This window comes from Myotis daubentonii, chromosome 6 (assembly GCF_963259705.1).
Source record: "Myotis daubentonii chromosome 6, mMyoDau2.1, whole genome shotgun sequence".
Classification (NCBI taxonomy): Eukaryota; Metazoa; Chordata; class Mammalia; order Chiroptera; family Vespertilionidae; genus Myotis; species Myotis daubentonii.
The window spans coordinates 19782404-19801942 of record NC_081845.1 but is presented as its reverse complement, the minus strand read 5'-3'; the positions used below and the strand labels follow the sequence as shown (position 1 = coordinate 19801942).

General features: G+C 35.6%; 1 protein-coding gene and 1 non-coding gene across 3 annotated transcripts in view; one reads left to right on the top strand and one right to left on the bottom strand.

The window, feature by feature from the left end:
* Positions 1-19539, bottom strand: part of LAMA2 (laminin subunit alpha 2) — a 484581-nt gene that overhangs the window by 67161 nt on the left and 397881 nt on the right. For both annotated transcript variants that reach the window (XM_059700294.1, XM_059700292.1), the window contains exons 42-44: positions 14118-14220; positions 4327-4443; positions 2923-3105 (exon numbers count right to left, since the gene is read on the bottom strand). In XM_059700294.1, the coding sequence (XP_059556277.1) occupies positions 2923-3105; positions 4327-4443; positions 14118-14220 (403 nt within the window). The remainder of the gene's footprint in view (positions 1-2922; positions 3106-4326; positions 4444-14117; positions 14221-19539) is intronic.
* LOC132237777 (U6 spliceosomal RNA) lies at positions 5880-5981 on the top strand. The gene has a single exon (XR_009453611.1). It is a non-coding gene; the product is annotated as a U6 spliceosomal RNA (small nuclear RNA).

The window sequence follows — 19539 nt, the reverse complement described above, 5'->3', positions numbered from 1 at the left end:
TTACATTGTTAGTGATGTTTAAAACAACATAGGTCTCTTATTAACTTTAATTAATAGAGTTGCTAGATCATGAACTGAGTATTTTCTTCCTGATGTGGGTTATTGGGGTCAAAGCCCTTTTTACATAATTTTTTTAGGTAATGCAACATAAACACAGTTACCCTTCATTTTGTAACCTTTTAATAAAGCATTTGTCCAGTTTTTCTTTCTTAAATTCTATAATACTACTCTGAATGATTCTAGAATTTAGGAAAAGTGCTTTAGATTAAATTCATAAGAAAGAGAAAAAAAGGGGTTAAGCAAAGACTTAGGTTTAGGCAAATAATGGATCATTTTCTTCTAATGCTCTTAAAAATTTCTATCAAATGTTTCAAAATGGGTCTGCAGGTTGCCCCACTCCCTCCCTTTTTACTTCTCTATCTTGTGGAGCAGATGAAATCAAATGGAAATGATCTTCTTGAAGGTTTAAAATTAAATCGTCTGTGATATTGAGTCTGCAGTAGTTTTTGAAAACTTCTTGTGCAGTAGTTTTTGAAAACTTATTTCTTCTATAATTATTTGGCTGTAGATTTTAAAATAACATCCGAAGATAGATTTTGATGACAATGTTTTTTAGAAAATTATCTCTTTTAAGCTTTAAAATTTATAAGCATAGAGTTTTGCCAAGTATCCTTGTATGTGTTAAATTTCTTCTCTTATCTAGTTATGTCTCCTTGAGAACTTTGCCTATCTGTGCTTCTTTAAAATTAAGCCTGCCAAGCATCTAAAATATTTTACCTTTATATTCCTAAAGATCCACCTTCCCGATTGACCAAGTCCATTATGTTTCTGTCCTCTAATTCATTATTGTTTTTCAACTTCTCTTTCAGTTAAATTATTTTGTTTTACTTATAGAATTGTCTAAATTGTTCATTTCAGTGCTTTTTTAGTAAATTGCACTCATTTTCCACTGAGGAGAGCCTTCTCAGGTTTTGATATGTTGGATTTCATTATTATTATTATTTTCTATTCTGCAGTTTTATTTTTAGTTTTGAATTTAAACCATGGGATGTTTAAGGATAATATTTTTATATTCTTGTAGTTGCTTAGTTGTTAAGATTTCATTTTATTTTATTATGTGCTTCTCTAAATATACTTCTCTAGAAGTACATCAAATACATTCACATACTGACTTTTTGGAAAGATTCCTTTTACATATCTCACATTAATACTGTGACACTGGAAAGAACAGCTATCCAATGTTTAAAGCAACACCTAAACATGGTAACATGCAAAGCTGAAGTTTTTTGCAATAGGCAATTAAGCATTAAAGTTATTAAATGGTATATAAGTAAACATATACATACTGATTTCTGCAGGTGATTTCATATGGAAGTAAAACAAAAAGAATTAGAAAATTCACGAGGAAATATTTTTTTATCCATATTATAAACTAATAGCTATCACAAAATGATACTTTTCACAACAGGTACTAATTACAAATGCATCCCATTTAAAGTCAAATTAGTGTTATCAAGTAAAAGTACACAAAAACATGTCATTTAGAGGCCACTATTCATGTTAAAATAAATTTAATTATAATGTTCTAAAAGAAAACAGGCCCATTTGAATTAATATTACAAATAACTTCTTGATAGAGGATAGGATAAAAAAATTAGAGATAAATATTATGAAAAGGCTGCTATCATCTGAGAATCAATCTAAAATTGAATGAAATGATATCTTAAATTATGAAATAAGTAAAAGATAGAATCATATTTACATTAAAACTTAAGTTCATTCTTTTTTTTTTAATGTGACTTGGAATGCATCTGAACTATTAATTCAGATGGAGACTTGAAGACCAGGGAGAAGCTCTATCTGGGCTTACATATGAATACATGAACAAAACCAGTGCATCTCATCTATTTCTTTTCTTGAAGAAATGGTGAGGAATAAATCCTTCTCCCTAGCTCTGAAGTTCATATTATATGTTTGCACCCTTTCTTTGCTCATGAAGGAGTCATGCTTGTAGTAACTACTATTTCACAGCATCATTAGCATTTGACTCAAGGCTGTGGTGTGAAAAAGCAGGCTCTGGCTTACATAGCATATGATGTCAATAACAGGGTTTTTGTAATTGTACTCTACAAATATTTTGATACCCAATGAAAATGTTCTTATATAAAGAGGGCTACTCTCTTGAGAGTAACAAGTCCAAAAAATCAAGTGTCACATATGATGATGATGTTTTATCACTTTACAGAATGGGAAAAAAAATATATACATATATTTATATATATATATATATCTCCTAATGTTTATTTAATCAGTTAAATTACTGTTATATTAAGTTCCTCCACATTTCTCAATAAATCCTTATTAACTAAATATAATTTGATGCAATATACAAAAGATGTAAAGACATATTCTTGTAAACTAGATAAGTGCTTTAATTTCCTGAAAATGTTAAATAACTGAAAAATCTAAATAATTAAACATCAATATTTTTGAGTGTTAAAGTATTTCAGGTTGATACCATTTTAATGTCACATTCCTACTAGAATGCTCCTTGACCTCTGTGTTCCATGGGACCTCACCAGCTTTGAGGATATTAGTTTCCCAAGTACAAATACATTTTTAATTACAGTGAAGGATTAAAAAGTACTTGGCATCCCTATGCCAAATATCATGCAGATTTTGGGATTTCCTAATTTCCTTTCCATTGGACACACTTCGGAGGGAAGAAGCCCTTATGTGAAGTGGGGAGGCTTGGATTCTAGTTCTGAGCTGCAGAACACTCAGTTCCTGAGCCTAGTCTTTGGAGAGAGGAAGCCAGACTACATCACCATGAGGGTCTCCTCCAGCTCTAACAGTCTATGCCGGTACTCTTTTAGTGTGAGTCAATAAATGACATAATCAAAATGAAAAAGGGGATCTTACTGTTTTTCAAAGGATCTTTTACCACAGCATTTGTTTTGGCTACGCTGTCTGCTAGTTGATTGTAACTTTTTTTCAGGCCATCCAGGTCCTGGTGGAGATCTTTAATCTGGGCCAGCACATCTTTGGCTGTGTCATTGGCTTGTCTCGCTTTGTTCTTAACGGCTTGCAGTTTAGCAGCTGTGTCTGTCAGCAGAAGAGCATTTGAGAAACAAAACAAAGGGTCTGGAGTTAGTGGCTTAGTCCGTGCTTGTCAAAGCGAGGCCACAGCTGACTGACCTCGGGAACACACCTACGAAGAGGAAGGCTGACTTTTGTCTCATTCAGCTGTAGCAAAGTAAAATTTTAGCTCAATGAAATTTTCTCAGGGACCTTTGCTATGAATACGTGATTAGCTCTTAGGAGAGCAAAGTGCTTATTCTAAATGTTTATTGTAGAAAGGTATATTGTGGTTTGCTGTTAAACATATTAAAGAAAAAAAACTTATCCACCTGTCTTAAAGCTTCATAAAAAGTAGGCTTAAAATTTAATCTGCACATTCACGGGGAAGGGGGGAATCAATGTATTTTTGTTTAAGTGTGGAGATGGTAACATACTTTTTCAGGTATATTAGACTATGTGTTCATGTTTTTTAGATTTGTTTTGATCCATAGAAATTTTCTATGTTCCTCCTTACTACCAAAGAGGTGATACGAAAATCTAGAGTGTTACTTCAGATTTTTTCATGTTAAAAAAGTAAATATAATTAAGATTTTAGTATTTTCTGCACTGTATAAATACATGCGTTTGTTTTCTTGATCCTATTTGTACAAACAATATACTGTAGACATAGATGCTTACTAGTGTATGTTTACTAGTATTAGTTGTTAAGACCACAAACTCTGAAGTTAAACTGTGGGGTTCAAATCTCATGTATGTCACTTTTAACAGTGACCATCAGTATCCTGTGTCTCAGCTTGTCATCTGTAAAGTGTGGTTAATAATGCTGGTGGGAATGCAGACTGATACAGCTACTGTGGAAAACAGTGTGGAGTTTCCTCAAAAAGTTGAAAAAGGAACTGCCATCTAGCCCAGTGATCTCACTTCTAGGAATATATCCTAAGAATCCTGAAACACCAATAAAAAAGAATATATGCACCCCTATAATCATAGGAGCATTATTCACCATAGCTAAGATTTGGAAACAGCCTAAGTGCCCACCAGTAGATGAGTGGATAAAAAACTGTGGTACATTTACACCAAGGAATACTATGCAGCTATAAAAAAGGAGTTCTTACCTTTGAGACAGGATAGAGGGCCCTGGAGGGTATTATAACAGAGGTGTAATATTGGGAAAAGTGGTAAAAGATAGAATATTTTTAAAAGTTCAGAACAACTGCGTCAATTTGTAGTGTCCCAAAAGCTTACCATTTGGAATTGCTGATAACTTTGCCAAAGTGTCATTCAGAGCTCTCCGGAGCTCTCCATTTCTAACATCGGCTTTTTCTAATCTGGTTTGCAAGGCATTTAAATCTTCATCATTTTCTGTGAACAGAAAGCAAAACAAAAAGAAAGGATAAAACAACTTTAATCCTCTCTGAGTTTATATCTGGACATACAACTTCAGGTTATTGTAATACAAAGTTTATAAAAAGTAAGACAATTGATTTAATTCATGTACTTTATTGGCATCTAACCATAAATATATTTATTTCAGAGCATAATATAAAATATGTGTTTATATAACCATTTGATACTTCAACATGTTCAACAATTATGGTTTCTTCTTGGTATCTGACTCAATTTAATGATTACATATAGAGAAAAACTTCAAAAAAAATCAGTCTTTTACTCCATCTGTAATGATGTCCTTTTGATATCACTCCCATTAATGTGACATTTAAAAATGTATTACCAACATGGAACATTGGATTAGCTTTTTAAAATCTCAACTAGATAGGATTATTAAGCAGATTCTCCCAATTTCAGTAAACATCACTTATTAGTATTTGTTTGAAACCAATACAAATCAAAGGAATGGAAAAACATCTTCTTGCGCATTCCTGTTAAACTGTCATATTTTTAAATAGAGAAAATCCTATTTTACAAATTGCCTTGAAATAAGCTTTAGGTAAGTTATTTTGTTGCTACTTTGATACTTTGTATCACACTGCAAACGTAAGTGAATATTGAATCTGTCTTCTTTTTCTTGCACAATGTTTATTAGTGAACAGAGGAACTGAATAAACGAAAGATATAAAATCCTACGCTTCCCACAATGCTTTTTACCTCTCCTGACTGAATAAAGCAGATTGTCTCTTGAATATAGTTTAAATCGTTCATTATACCATCAAATTTGTTCCCATGGGAGATGCATACTAACTGTTTAAATTACCTCCACAGAAATGCAAAACATAAATGAAAAGCCGAGTCCCCAAGTAAAGAGCCGCATTGAGAACGAGCCAGGAAGGAGAGGGCGCCCTAGTTCTGCCAGGCCTGACCTGGGCAGCGCTTGCTCAGTCACAGGAAGGACTGGCAGTCGCTGCAGGTGTAGGCGTGCCACGTTTGGTGTTTGTCAGCTTTGTTGGGTTATTTTACTAAGTCCTCACAGTAACTTTTAGGATGCATATACTATTACCACTTCCAATTTCCAAATGAGGACACTGAAGCTTAGGTCATTTAAATAGGCTTCCTACATTTGCATGGTTATTAAGTGGCAGAGTTGTGAATCAAATCCAAGCAGTCTCATTCTAGAAATCATGTTCTTAACTCCTGCATTTGACTAGGGATTGGTAGTCAAAACAGGGAGTAGTAGAGCATCTTAGACAGTAGCCGTCTTCCCCACCTCTACTCACTCCCCATCCTTTTTTTCCTCTCCTCCTCTCTCCCTTTCTTTCCTCTCATTTTCTCCTTTATTACTTAAAGTAACTGGTCACAGTTAAAGAAATCCTATGACCCTCACATAAGAAATATATATATATATTTATATATATACATATATTGCCAATTGGAATGATTCAGAGAGGATTAGCAATGCCTATGTGCAAAATGGCAGGCAAATGTGCAAAATGGTCCACATTTTTAAAGATAATGAGCAAAATATAGAACTCATAGTTCATAATAAAATAAATAGGAATAACCAACCACCAAATTAAAACAAAACACTCAACATTATCAAAATTAAAGAACCGTAAAGTAAAAGAACAGCGAGATATCATTTCTCTACTATCAGGTTGGTCAAGGTTAAGTGTCTGATAATACCAAGTATTCATAAAGGTGTTGGTAGAAGTGCAAATTGATGCCATTTTTGGAAGAGCAATTTAAAAGTTTATGAGAATTTTAAATAGACATGTATTTGGCTCAGAGATTCTACTGCCAGACATTTACCCTACAAATATACTTGTGAAAGTATATCAATGTATATCTCCCAGGATATTCCTAAGGTTTTTATTTATAATAGCAAATAAGCTCAATATTAGGGGACTTTTTATACCAATATGGCATATCCATGCAATGGTATATTGCAGTCTTTAGAAAGAATCAGATGAGTAGGTGCTGATATGAAAGAAAGAAAGAATCTTAAGACCTTTCTATGAAAAGAAGCAAGGCAGGGTGGGTCGGTGGTGGGTGGGTGGGGAAGAATATATCAGAGAGCCTTGACTTATAACAGTCAGGAACTAGGAACTGAACAAGTAGGGAGTTAGTTAATGGTGGTGTGAATGGCGGTGTACTAAAATCTTTCATTTTATACTTGAATGTGCTGGCTGAATTTTCTTGAGTTCTTAGGGGGGCTGAGCAGGCCTCTGGCACCTGGAGAACAATCTTCATTTATTGGCTTTCATCTGGAAAGAACAGGAAAGGGAAAGGAAGATAGAGGACTCTTAACCATCAGTGTTCTGGGTGTGAAAGAGTACTGAACACCTTAATTAATGATCCACTTCATTTCATATAAGAGTTTGCAGGCAGACAGATTAAACTACTGTTATCCTACAGTAATATAGGCACATGATATTGTGTAATGCATCAGCTTTTCAGCTCTCAGCCAAAGACCTGACCTCACTGAAAAACAAAGCATAAAATATTCCAGCAAAGCATGGCTCTAAAAATATCAATATGTCTATTTAAGTCACTATGATATTATTTTTAATGGTAGTTCTTAAAAATATACTATGCAAGGAATTTGATTTTCTCATATGTTAATCACAATTCATCTTTTTAAACACCTGTTATTTTCATCGTACTAAAATAAAATCTTTGGATAGGTTATTGCAAGTATGCTTTCAGAAATTAAGCCAGTCTAATAAGTGGGATATCAATATGAATTTCTTGAGAATAGTTAAAGGGCTGCTCTTTCGATATTTACTTGAAAAGTCTTTGTCAATTAAGGAAATGGAATGATACAAATTTCATTTCTTTGCTTCTTGATTGGATTGGATTTTTAAAAAAAATAATGAAGCATTCAAAATATTCTGACAGGAAAGATATTTGTGTAGAGTGAAAAAACATTAATTTAAAGGGCATTACTTGGTTTATACCATTTTATGCATACTGATAGCCAATACTGGCTGAGCCATCATGCCAATTATCCAGAAGAAAGACTGATCAGAAGAACATTGTTACTGCTATCTTTCAGGTACCAAAGCAGTAATTTTGATCCTTTGCTTTCTGTACTAAAAAGTCAAAATGTGATCCTGGCTGGCATGGCTTAGTGGTTGAGCATCTACCTATGAACCCGGAGGTCATGGTTCGATTCCTGGTCAGGGCACATATCTGTATGGCGGGCTCAATCCCCAATGTGGGGTGTCAGGAGGCAGCCGATCAATGATTCTCTCTCATCATTGATGCTTCTATCTCTCCCTCTCCCTTCCTCTCTGAAACAATATATATTTTTTATTTTATAAAGAACATCGGAAGTGGAAGACAGGTCAGGACTAAATGCTGTTCGAACACCAAGTAAACGAGTAAAGTATAAGAGGATGAGTTTATGTTATGGTCAGAAAGTGAGATGCTCACATGGAAAGTGAGAACACTTGCGAAATATTATAAGATCTGTTTAACCGGAGCATCAGGTTAAAATAAGGGGGGTGACTTAGGGAGATAAAGTAAAATAGGAAGGTGATTCCCGGAGATGAGGAAAAATAAGGAAGGTGACTTCGGGGAAAGAAGAGGTAAAGGAACCAATAGGGGACTTTCCACAGAGGCACTGAAGTCATCAGGCTGCTGGAGAGCCTTAGAAGTGGACACAGCAACTGGCACTGAAGAGTATGATGAATAGAAGAAAATGCTTGAGGGGGAAAAACAGGGCAGCAAGGGTAGACAGTGGACATGCCTGACAATGTCGTTTCCCTTTGTTGCAGAATCTCTGACATGGCACTAGATAAACATGTTTAGAATGCAATTCACTAGATAGAGTTGTAAGTTGCTTCCATTTATGACATGTATTCACTCATGTTTTCCATGTTTCTGACACTGTGCTAAATCTGAATTAGAGTTTCGTTAAATTAGAACTAGTGACATTGAACTATGCCATATATATCTCAAAATAAAGCTGTTACAAGTAGTTTTTTTGGTCATTAATAATGTCTTCTTTTCCAAAATTCTATCCTTTAGAAAAGGCAGTGTGTGCCATGAAATCATTATAGGTTGCAGACTTGGAAGATGTGAATTCTACTGCCTTCTCTCCCTTACTTTTTTACCTGTATAAAATGAAAATACACCTTCCTTCAGTTGACTGATATGAGAAATAATTGTAGGATGTTTGAGAAAGTATTGGATTTATCACAGGCAGTTAGTAAACAGAAACAAAATAATTTACATTGGTTTGATAATTCACATTGATTTGATAATTGCTCTGGTGTGTTTGCCAGTTCTCAATAATGTTATTTACAATCCACTGTCTTCTTCATTTAAACCACATGGTCCAGAATTAATTTTGTTTATTTCCCTTTTAAATTCTCTAAACATATGCATATAGCCCTCATTTCCAACTAAATACAAGAATGACATTTTCAGATTTAATGAAAATATTTTATTTGACTATTACAATCATCTAGCTAAATTCTTCAAATGCAAATTTTATTTTATTTTCTTAATAAGAACAGGGCATAAATAAATATTCTGAAAGAATCCTTCATTTACAAGGGTGAAATTTATAGACCTGCTATTAATTTTGAAAGCTTCTGGTTAAATATAATCACTTGTCAAATTGCCATCTAGATAACATTTTGCAATGAATTTTTTTTCATTCCCATGACATTTGTCTTATTATGAACTACCACTCATTATCACTTCTTATTTGCTCCTTTATCAAAAATTGAAGAGATACCATGTCTGTAGGAATTCATTGTAAAACAAAATTTAATTAATCCACATAACTTCTGTTTCCTACAAATGTGCTTCATCTTTTGTTCTAGATCTAGAGGCTCTTTCTGAATTAGAAAATAGGTTAAACTCTGCAGTGATACTATCTGTAGTTCTGATGCAAAATGTCTGGAATAGGCAAGGGACAAATCTATATGAGGTCATGTGGAAACCTTGATTTTGACCTTCCTGGTAATGAGAGATTCCTTCTACTCTCAAGTATTCACCCACTTATTCATCCATTTATCAAACATTTGTTAGGGCCATGAAGGTTAATGTGTCACCTTCTGGACTATGGCAGAAGTCCGTCGTATTGTTCAGCAGTGGTTAAAAGCATAAACTTTGGAGCCAGATGAATCTGTATTGGCTCCACTAAAATACATGCAATTTATTCCAATTGTTAATGTTGCTTTGACTTACATGATTTTTTTATGTACCGGAGGCAGCCAATTTTATTAATTATATAATAAATAGGATTGCTCTTTATAACTTATTAATTTTATTATGTTCCATCACATTATCTTTTTATCTTTGGATATTTTAAGAACATAAAGAGGTACAATTTCCCTCACATCACTTTACTATAATTTTTCATCTACTTCTATAGTCCTTTGTCATCTTAATATTGACATCTCTAAAGAGCCTGCTCTCTACGTCAACCTAAGGCCCAGCACAGGCTCCTGAGGCCTGTGCCGAAGCAAGAGCAGCTGTGCAAGCAGCAAAGCTGGCATCCCTGTGCCTGGACTCCTGCCAATAGGTTTCATGAGGTTGCTACACCCAGTCTTTCCATGATTTTGTACGTCTAGCGCTCTTTCATGATGTTATTCCCGTGCTTCCCTTTCCCCAGTTACTGTCAGGAGTTTGGGACGTGTCCTATCTCTGACTGCCTCTTTTTTCCATCCATGGGGACCTCTGTGGTCACTTCATGGGACCTGTGTTTCTACAGAGGCATGTTACGGAGAAACCCTGCCCTGACCCAAAAGTGCCAAATGACATCCTGTTCCCCATGGGCACAGAGCCTGCTAGGCCTCAATAGCTGTTTGGCTGCAGCTGAATAAGCCCTTCCCCATACTGGAGGGTCCTAATAGGAAGCCTGAGGAGAGGAGGGAAGGCGCGCTTGTCTGGTAGCAGGATCTTCAAAGACTGAAGCTATCAGGAGAGAGGGGAGTCCTCTCTTCAGCAGTGGAACGAGAAACCTGAACGACCAGACATCGAAGCTACATGTAGTTCCAAGCTCTGCAGCCTGACTGTGGGCCTGCAGGCCTGCTTGGTTTTGGCCAGCAAGGCACTCTTAAAGAAATTGAATTTGAGCACCTTTAAGCAAGACCAGTACCCTTTGGTTCCCAAAGCTCCCCTGTTTCCCATTACTTTGCTACTTTTCATTTTCACTACTAAAAAGAGTCCAACGTGTTTTTATTTCCTTGATTTTCTCTATTCACCCTCCAAAGGAGGAACTACCTCTCTGTATCAGGAATCAGCAATTTCTACAGGAGAAGATTGCTTTGTACCCAGACTGTGGTAGGCTCGAGGATCCCGGCTTGATTTCAACCATATGGTTCAAAATTATTTTGTTTTGTTTTTTAATCAATGGGGCAGTTCTTGTTTGTCTTTCACATGCCTGCCTATGGAAAGGATGATTCTGGCAAATGGTAGTATGTGGATTCAAAAGGAGGGTACCTTTAATAGTAAGAGAATGCTTTGGACAAAATTTAACCCCTGTATCATATTTTGGTTTAACATCACTGCATTCCTGTATTCCTGTTTACTCTCTTTTTAAACTAAAATAATAACATAGAAACTTAACAGGTTAGTAATTGTAAGTGTATTATATTCATTTTTTAAAAATATGTTTTTTATTGATTCTTAGAGGGAGAAAGGGAGAGGATAGAGAGATAGAAACATCAATGAGAGAGAAACATCCCCTACTGGGGACTGAGCCTGCAACCCAGACATGTGCCCTGACCAAGAATCAAACCAGTGACCTCTTGGTTCTTGGGTTGGTGCTCAACCGCTGAGCAACATGGGCCAGGCCTACTGTATTGTGTATGTTCATGACAGTAGAACCTTTATGATGTAATTGTCTGACTAAATGACCAAGTGTTTGGAGGATACAGTACAGTAGGAAATACTGATTAGCTGGATAGAAATTAATGTTTGGAATAATTTTGGCACTGTTCTATGTTGGACAGCACCACATGCCATGCAATCCACTGATTCAATATTCCTGGGCTTGGGGATTGATAGTTTTATTTCATGTGAGTATCTTCCATTTCAGAGACATGTTATCTGCTCCTAAGTAACTAAATAATTTAACTTAATTTTGGCAAAGACAAAAATTAGGGATAAACTGAGAAGTAAATAAAATTGAAAAGTTACTTCACATGAGATGAGGTATATAATTGTAAATCGTAGTACTCTCAGACTTGTATTATACCATCCTCAACTGCATTTCTTCCCCTGTGCACATTGCATGAGAATATCAACTGGCAACTTTATTAACAAAAATCTCTTGTCAATCTAAAAAGTATTATTAATTCACCTAGTGGTATTAATTTATCTTTGAACTCTTTTAATCATCAATTCGAACCAAGCCTCATATCCATCAACAAAACTATTTCTGTCTCCGTAGACATTCAATCAGTGCAATGTAGCCTGGCTTCAAATCTGAAATGTGCACAAGGGCAAACTTGCTTTTAACAAATGTATATTCAAAAGTTAAAGAGCCAAACAAATTGCTCCTGGCAAGTCCAGACTCCCTCAAGGCAAGGGCAGCATAAAAATGGCAGAGAGCAGCACTAAGTCATTCATGACTAAAGCTCACAAACTCACCGGATTTTACTGAATTGAACCAAGTAACACATTAGAAATATGGAGGATATACTGCCCTCACAATTTTTATTCCTTCTAACTCCAGGCACCATAGAGAGAGAAATGACTAAATCTCTATTTTAATAGCGGCTGTCAAGAGTTTTGCTCTGTAGGGCCTATTTCAGCAGTTCCTGGTGGTAATATATGGCATTTCCCTGATTAACAGCCATTTTATAACTTGTGTAATTGGCCACAAATCAGTGGAATGTCATAATGTAGCAAGAAAACATTCCCATCTTCGTCAGAGCCCTGGCTTGGATTTCTGGTGGAATTATTACTTGAGTAGTTTGTGGGTTTCATTACTTTAAATAATGTACTACCTGAAGTATAAAAATAGACATTTAAACTAATGAACATTTCTCCTAACCTGTTCTACAACACCTACTCTTAGATTTCTTTTTCTCATGGAAAAAAAAAACCCTAAAATTGAATTTCTTTTTTAATCTTTATAATACCAGTTTGTGGGGAAATAGAGGCAAGGACAGGGCTGGGAGGAGGTTGAGGTGACTGAGGCGTTAACCTCAGGTATGAAATGTAAAGGGGCACCAAAAAATTATGTAATCAAGATATAACTATTTTAATACAATATTTTAAAAAATCAAAATTAATAAAAATATCAATAATGAACAAAACATTAAAATTTGAAATAAAAACAGGATCTGACCCTGTACTCACATCACTCACCTTGCTCACCTCACCCTAGTTCCAACTCCAGCAAGGGTATTGGATAGCAAATAGTGACCCCAAATTAATGAGATCAACTTAGTTTGTCCAATAGGAAACAGGTCTTGAATCTTTATAGTTATAAGGGCAATCTCCTGACCAGAATTACGTATATATGGAATCTTATTTCACCCGTGATACACAGTCCAAAGCACTTTACTATCAAAGTACCATCTATATAGTAGATAAAATGTGCCATTCCATAGCAGCTTCTATTGGAGACGATGGACTATTAGTTGAAAGCATGACAAATGTAAATGATTATTAAGCATTTTCTCTTTCTAAGGTTGGTAAAGCATTATTTAAAAATATGCTTATTTTCTGATTTGAGCAGTAGCTGTGATATTGTACCCTAGACATACAAAGTTGAAAAACAAATATTGTGTTTGTCCTCAGAAAGATGAAACTGAAGCCCACGGTTACAGTGGTTTGAAAAGTCTATGAGAAAGGCAGGCACTGATAAGAGGCATGTAATTCAGATAGGGTGTCTGGTAGAGTTAGATGAAAAGAAAGAGGAGGATGGGGCATGCCAGAGAGAAGGGTTAATGCTGTGAAACAAGGAGGCTTGAAATGGTAGCATGTTTTAGAAGGAGCATGGACATTTCAGGAAGGGTGGGAATCTGGATACAAACCAGGAAATAGCAAAGTGAGACTGAAGAGAGAAAGAGAAGGCAATTCAACTGAGAAACAAGAGATATTTGAAGGAAATAATAAATATCAGAGCTTAATTAGAGATCAGCTAAATTGACTACCATATTTTAAATGGAAAACAAATACTACATCAGTGTAGATATTTTAGGCATTTTGATCCTTGAATTAGAAATAAATACATAAAAATGTATTTAAAAGGTGTACAAGCTTTTCAGAAATATGACCCACTAACAAACTTGGAAGTTTCACAAGGACATTTGTGCTATATCTGCCTGATTCTTCCTTTGAGATTATCCCTCTGAAGGCAGAAGAAAGTGGAGTTTTGTGTGGTTAACATTTTATCATACATTCATTTAAAAGTTACTAAACTTTAGATTTGGTGAAAGAATACTATAAAAATTAGGTTTAAAATGATGAAATATTACCCATTGCAAAATGAGAGTAAAGACAAAATATTGTAAAACTGGCAAGAAAGATTACTTACATTAAATCCAGGTCATAAAAATAACCATAAAAATCATGCTGAAACAATTGCACTTTTCCAATCACGTGATAAAATGTTTTACCAATTGCAACTATAATTGACCTGAAAATAAGAATAAAAAGGGGTCACTCACCCTTTACATCATTTGCTAATTTCTTGGCTTCATTAAGAATCCCAAAGCTTTTCTGAAGAGAGCCTTTGGCACCGTCCTTTAATGAACCCTGAGGACCTGTGGCCTAGAGACAGAAAAAGAAGTGTCACAATAAGAGCCAGGGAATTGCGGAGTAGAGGTATCGAGCAGGTTGTTGTTTTACAGGGTTTACTTTTAGGAAAGCATTCTGGGCTACAGATTTAGAACAATAAATTAACAGCACATATTGGTGTTTAAAGTCAGTAGACCAGTGGGTGAAGGGAAGGCCTAGAAGAGAACCCTGTGGGTTCCCAAAACTTAAGGGACAAGTATAGAAAGTGGGGCTAGCGAGGCTCCGGAGAGGACAAAGAGAAACCAGGATACTATAATGTTATGGAAGTGAAGAGGTGAAGCAGCTGAAAGCATGAGACTGCAATGTTGCAAGGACATATCTGCTCAGTATCATCAAGGGCTGAAGAATAGGCAAGCAAATTAACATCTAACCAGCGGTTCTCAACCTGTGGGTCGCGACCCCTTTGGCGGTTGAACGACCCTTTCACAGGGGTCGCCTAAGACCATCCTGCATATCAAATATTTACATTACGACTCATAACAGTAGCAACATTACAGTTATGAAGTAGAAACGGAAATAATTTTATGGTTGGGTCACAACATGAGGAACTGTACTTAAAGGGCCAGAAGGTTGAGAACCACTGATACACATCCACTGATGTTATCCCTGAGCACATTTGGAGTGGGGGGGGGGGGCATTTCCTGTCCCTTAGGTGTTGAAATGAGGAAGAATACTGCTCCTTTTCTAAACGCATCTCAAAGCACTATGACAAAACAAAGTCTTCCAAATGACAGTCTCTGAACCACATCATCTCCTGGCAAAGGGTATTTATTAAGGCTTGGATTAAAGAGGTGACACAAAGATAATAGAATGGTATGGGAAAAGAATTGTTTAACTTGAATGTCTAGTTATCCATTTTAATAGTGTTTGCTCCTCAGCAATCATTACATAATACCTTATAGTGAGAGATAAATAAAATAAGATCTTGTTAAATTTTAAATTGGAAAAGTATTGCAGGGTGCAGGAAGAGCTAAACACTTACTGCTGAGGTTATAAATCTGAATGCAGGCTATCCCACACATAGCAATCTTCAAAGACAATTGCAATGACTTAATAACTTTTCTTTATCAATCATATTATTTGAGCATTAAACTAGGAAAGATTACACAACTTTATACTGTTGTAATAAAATTTATTTTAAGGTGTTATACAAAAGCTTTCATCTAAATAATCAACTGTTTACAGAACAGCTTGATTATATAATGCTATGATATCTACAAATGAACACATGGGAAATATACACATAAATAAAAAGTGACATTGTGTGTATATACCTTGGGAATTAGATACAATAATATCACGTAAATGTCATTTATCTTGAAAAAAAAAGTAAGAGTGTCAATGTAAATGGCACAAATCCAGTGTACCTTATTTAAAAAAATAAGCCTCAATTACCCATTCAGGTTCTATATTTGTTTCAAATTTACATGCCATTCTTACTTCCTTATTTACAAATTTTCTGAATCAAAACAGGTTAGAAAAAAAGTAGGATAAAGATTCTCCTATTGGAGCTTGAAAACAGCAGGAGTGACAGCTGATTATCAGTCTGACACCAAGGAGAGAGAAAACTAAGTAGAGAGAAGAGTTTTTTTTGTTTTTTGTTTTTAAATATATTTTATTGATTTTTTACAGAGAAGAAGGGAGAGGGATAGAGAGTTAGAAACATCGATGAGAGAGAAACATCGATTAGCTGCCTCCTGCATGTCCCCCACTGGGGATGTGCCCGCAACCAAGGTACATGCCCTTGACCGGAATCGAACCTGGGACCCTTGAGCCTGCAGGCTGACGCTCTATCCACTGAGCCAAACCGGTTCGGCGAGAAGAGTTTTTGAAGCTCAGGATTTGGAGTCAATTTGATTACGGATGGAGTAGGTTTCCATAGATGCCAATACTATCATAGTAAAATAACTCATGTTGACATGATGATCCTGAGTCATCAAGGTCATGTGGGTCATTCATAATACAGATCAAACCAAAGAAAGATTTCCTTACAGACTAGAGGTATGAATGCCTTTCTACAGAAACATAATTTAGGAAGCATTTAACATCCAAAATTTTAAAGCTAATCTCAGTTGTGCAAACTGAGGCATAGGGGGAAAGGAGGGAGAGTTGATTTGCTGTGCATTAGAAAATTAACACAGTGAGGTGAGAAAGAAGAGAGGGAGAAGGGCCAGACAATCTAGAAAGAGGCTAAATTATGAACTGTGGAAATTGTTGAAGGACTATGATGACTAATTTCTTTCTTTCTCTCTTTTTATATTTTTTAACAAATTTATTGATGCATAAATAACCTTTACATATTTACAATTTGATAAATTTTGACATAACATGAAACCATCACCACAATCAAGGTAAAGAACATTTCTATCAATTCTTTTTTTGTTGTTAATACTCACCCAAATATATTTTTCCACTGATTTTTTTTAGAGTGTGTGGGAGAGAGTGAGGGTGGGGGGAGAGAAAGAGTGGGAGAGGGAGAGGGAGAGGGAGAGGAAGAGAGAAAGAGAAAGAGAGAGAGAGAGAGAGAGAGAGAGAGAGAGAGAGAGAGAGAGAGAGAGATTGCTTCTTGCACCTGCCCCAACCAGGGCTGGGGATGGAACCTGCAAGCCGGGTATGTGCCCGTGACTGGGAATCGAACCCAATTCCCTTTTGGTATATGGGCCGATGCCATAACTATTGAGACACACCAGCTAGAGTTCCATCAATTCTTTTTAATTTCTCCCTTCTACCACTTCTTGTCTTTCCTTAATCTCCACACAAACACTGATCTGTTTTCTATCACTATTAGTTAGCAATTTATAGTATTTTACATAAATGGCATCATCCAGTATGTACTCTGGCTTTTTTCGTGCAGTGTAATTATTTTGACATTTATCCATGTTGTGTGTGCATCTGATTTATCCACATTGTGTGTGTGTGTGTGTGTGTGTGTGTGTGTGTGTGATCTCTTTTGCTGGTAGGAAAGGAAAATGGAGAGTTGTTCAATGGGTACAGAATTTCAGTTTTGCAAGATGAAAGTATAGAAATCTGTTGCACAAAAATGTGCATATATTTAACACTACTGTATTGTACACTTAAAAATGGTTAAGATGGTAAATGTTATGTTGTGTCTGTACACCATTTTGGTTTTAATTTGCATTTTCCTTGTAACTAATAATGTGGAGCATATTTTCATGTGCTTATTTACCATCTTTTTTTGGTGAATTGTCTAAATCTTTTATCTAATTTTTTATTGGATTATTTGTTCTTATTGAATTTTGAAAGATCTTTATGCATGACCTGATACAAATCCTTTATCAGAAAGTACTTTGGAAAAAAAAATCCCTTAGTTTGTAGCTAATAAGTGGTTGGATTGATTTAACATTGTCAAGAATTTTTATATCTATGTCCATATGGAATATTGGTCTATAATTTTCCTTTTTTTGTAATATTTTTGTCTGGTTTGTATCAGAGTAACTGGCCTCACAGAATGAGGTGAGACATTTTCTTCCTCTTCAATTCTCTGAAGAAATTATTATTTCTTTCTTAAATGTTTATTGGAATTTAATAGTGAAGTAATTTGGACCTGAGTGTGTGTGTGTGTGTGTGTGTGTGTGTGTGTGTGTGTGTAAAGGTTTTTAAGTAGAAATTAAATTCTCTAAGGAATACATGGCTATTTGAGTTATTTATTTCTGAGTGAGTTTGTGCTTTCCAAAGAATTTGTCCATTTCATTCAATTGTTGAATTCTTGGCATCAAATTGTTTATAATATTCTCATTAACCTTTACTGTCTGCAGAAGCTGTAGTGATTTCACACCTCTTATTCCTGATACTAGATATTGCTGATTTTCCTGAATTTTTCTGATTAGTCTGACAGGATGATTATCAGCTTATTGATCTTCCACTGGACCTTCGTCCCCTCATCCAACAACATGGCTGAGCTCTGACTGAAGTCCATCTGCTGACAGATGTTCCTGCTGCTAAGTTCCTATCTTCTTGCATTTATGAATATCGCCTGCCTTTGCTTCCAGGCATCTTGTCTTTCTTGCTTTTTAGGAAGCCAGTGTTTCCTTCCGGAATCCTTATTCAATCGGGACAGTAGCAACAAGGTCAGGAAAGACAGGGAGGCAGGGAATTTTGATGTGTGGATGGGAGACAAGTATTTCAGTTGCAAAGGATTGTGGAGTTTATAAAGGGCAGGGGTAGTAGAGCTTAGGCTGTTAGGTAGATTAGAGTCAATTTCAGAACAGTTTAAATGTCAGACTAAGGAAACTGGACAATAAGCAATGTTGAGCCAGTGAAAGTTTCTGAGTAGGTGTGTGCCATCAGAGTTAGTCCAGGATGATGAATTGCACAGCTGTGTGGGAGGAAAGGATAGATCAGTTGGCTATTTTAACAGTATAGGCCAGCGATTTTCAACCAGTGTGCCATGGGACCCTGGTGTCCTGCAAGAATTTTTAAATCATGCAACACCTGAATATTTAGTCAGGGTCACTGACCAATTTAGATCGTCAAATAAAAAAAATGACAATAGTGGACACAACAATAGGCATCTGGTGTGAATTAATCATACTTATTTTTTTTGTCAGGTTGGCAAAAAATATAGTGTTTGGAGTGCCAGTAGTTTATGTGTGACATGAGATAAAAAAGGTTGAAAAACACTGGCATAGGACAGAAAAAGGAGTTGTAACCTCAGGCAAGCGCAGTGGAAGTAAGATGTTTGGGTTCAAGAGATGTGGAGGAATAAGACAGGTTTCAATGTTTTGAGAAGCACTTCAAAATATTAAAGAGCTAATGGCATACAGCCATCAATCCAGGTTTAAAAGACAAGCCCTTCGTATGATCACAGAATGGAGAACACTAACAAGTTATGGATGAACAGAACAGTTTCAACTCATTGGAATTTGGAGAGCTCCTTTTCCAACAATGCTTAGTAAGGCACTGAAGCACATCAACAATTTCAGAAGAGGTGATGAAGCAGCATTTTCCGAGCTAATTATACTTCATACATATTCATAAGCATCACATCTGAGTTTCTGAGCTGTGTCTATAATGTATGTGAAATATAAATGAGGTTTTAGAGTTGCATAGCACTGTTTCTTTTTTTAGAGATTGTATTTTATAAGTTCTCTCTGTGTGTATATATGCAATATATACATTATAGACATATATAAATTGGATAAAAACTTTCATTATGTCACACATAATAGAATATGGTTATATGTAGGTTGTTGTATGTTTTTATTAGTTAATAATAATTTATAAAAAATGTGAGATAATGTAAGATCATTAGAGAAGGAAATATACAGGAAA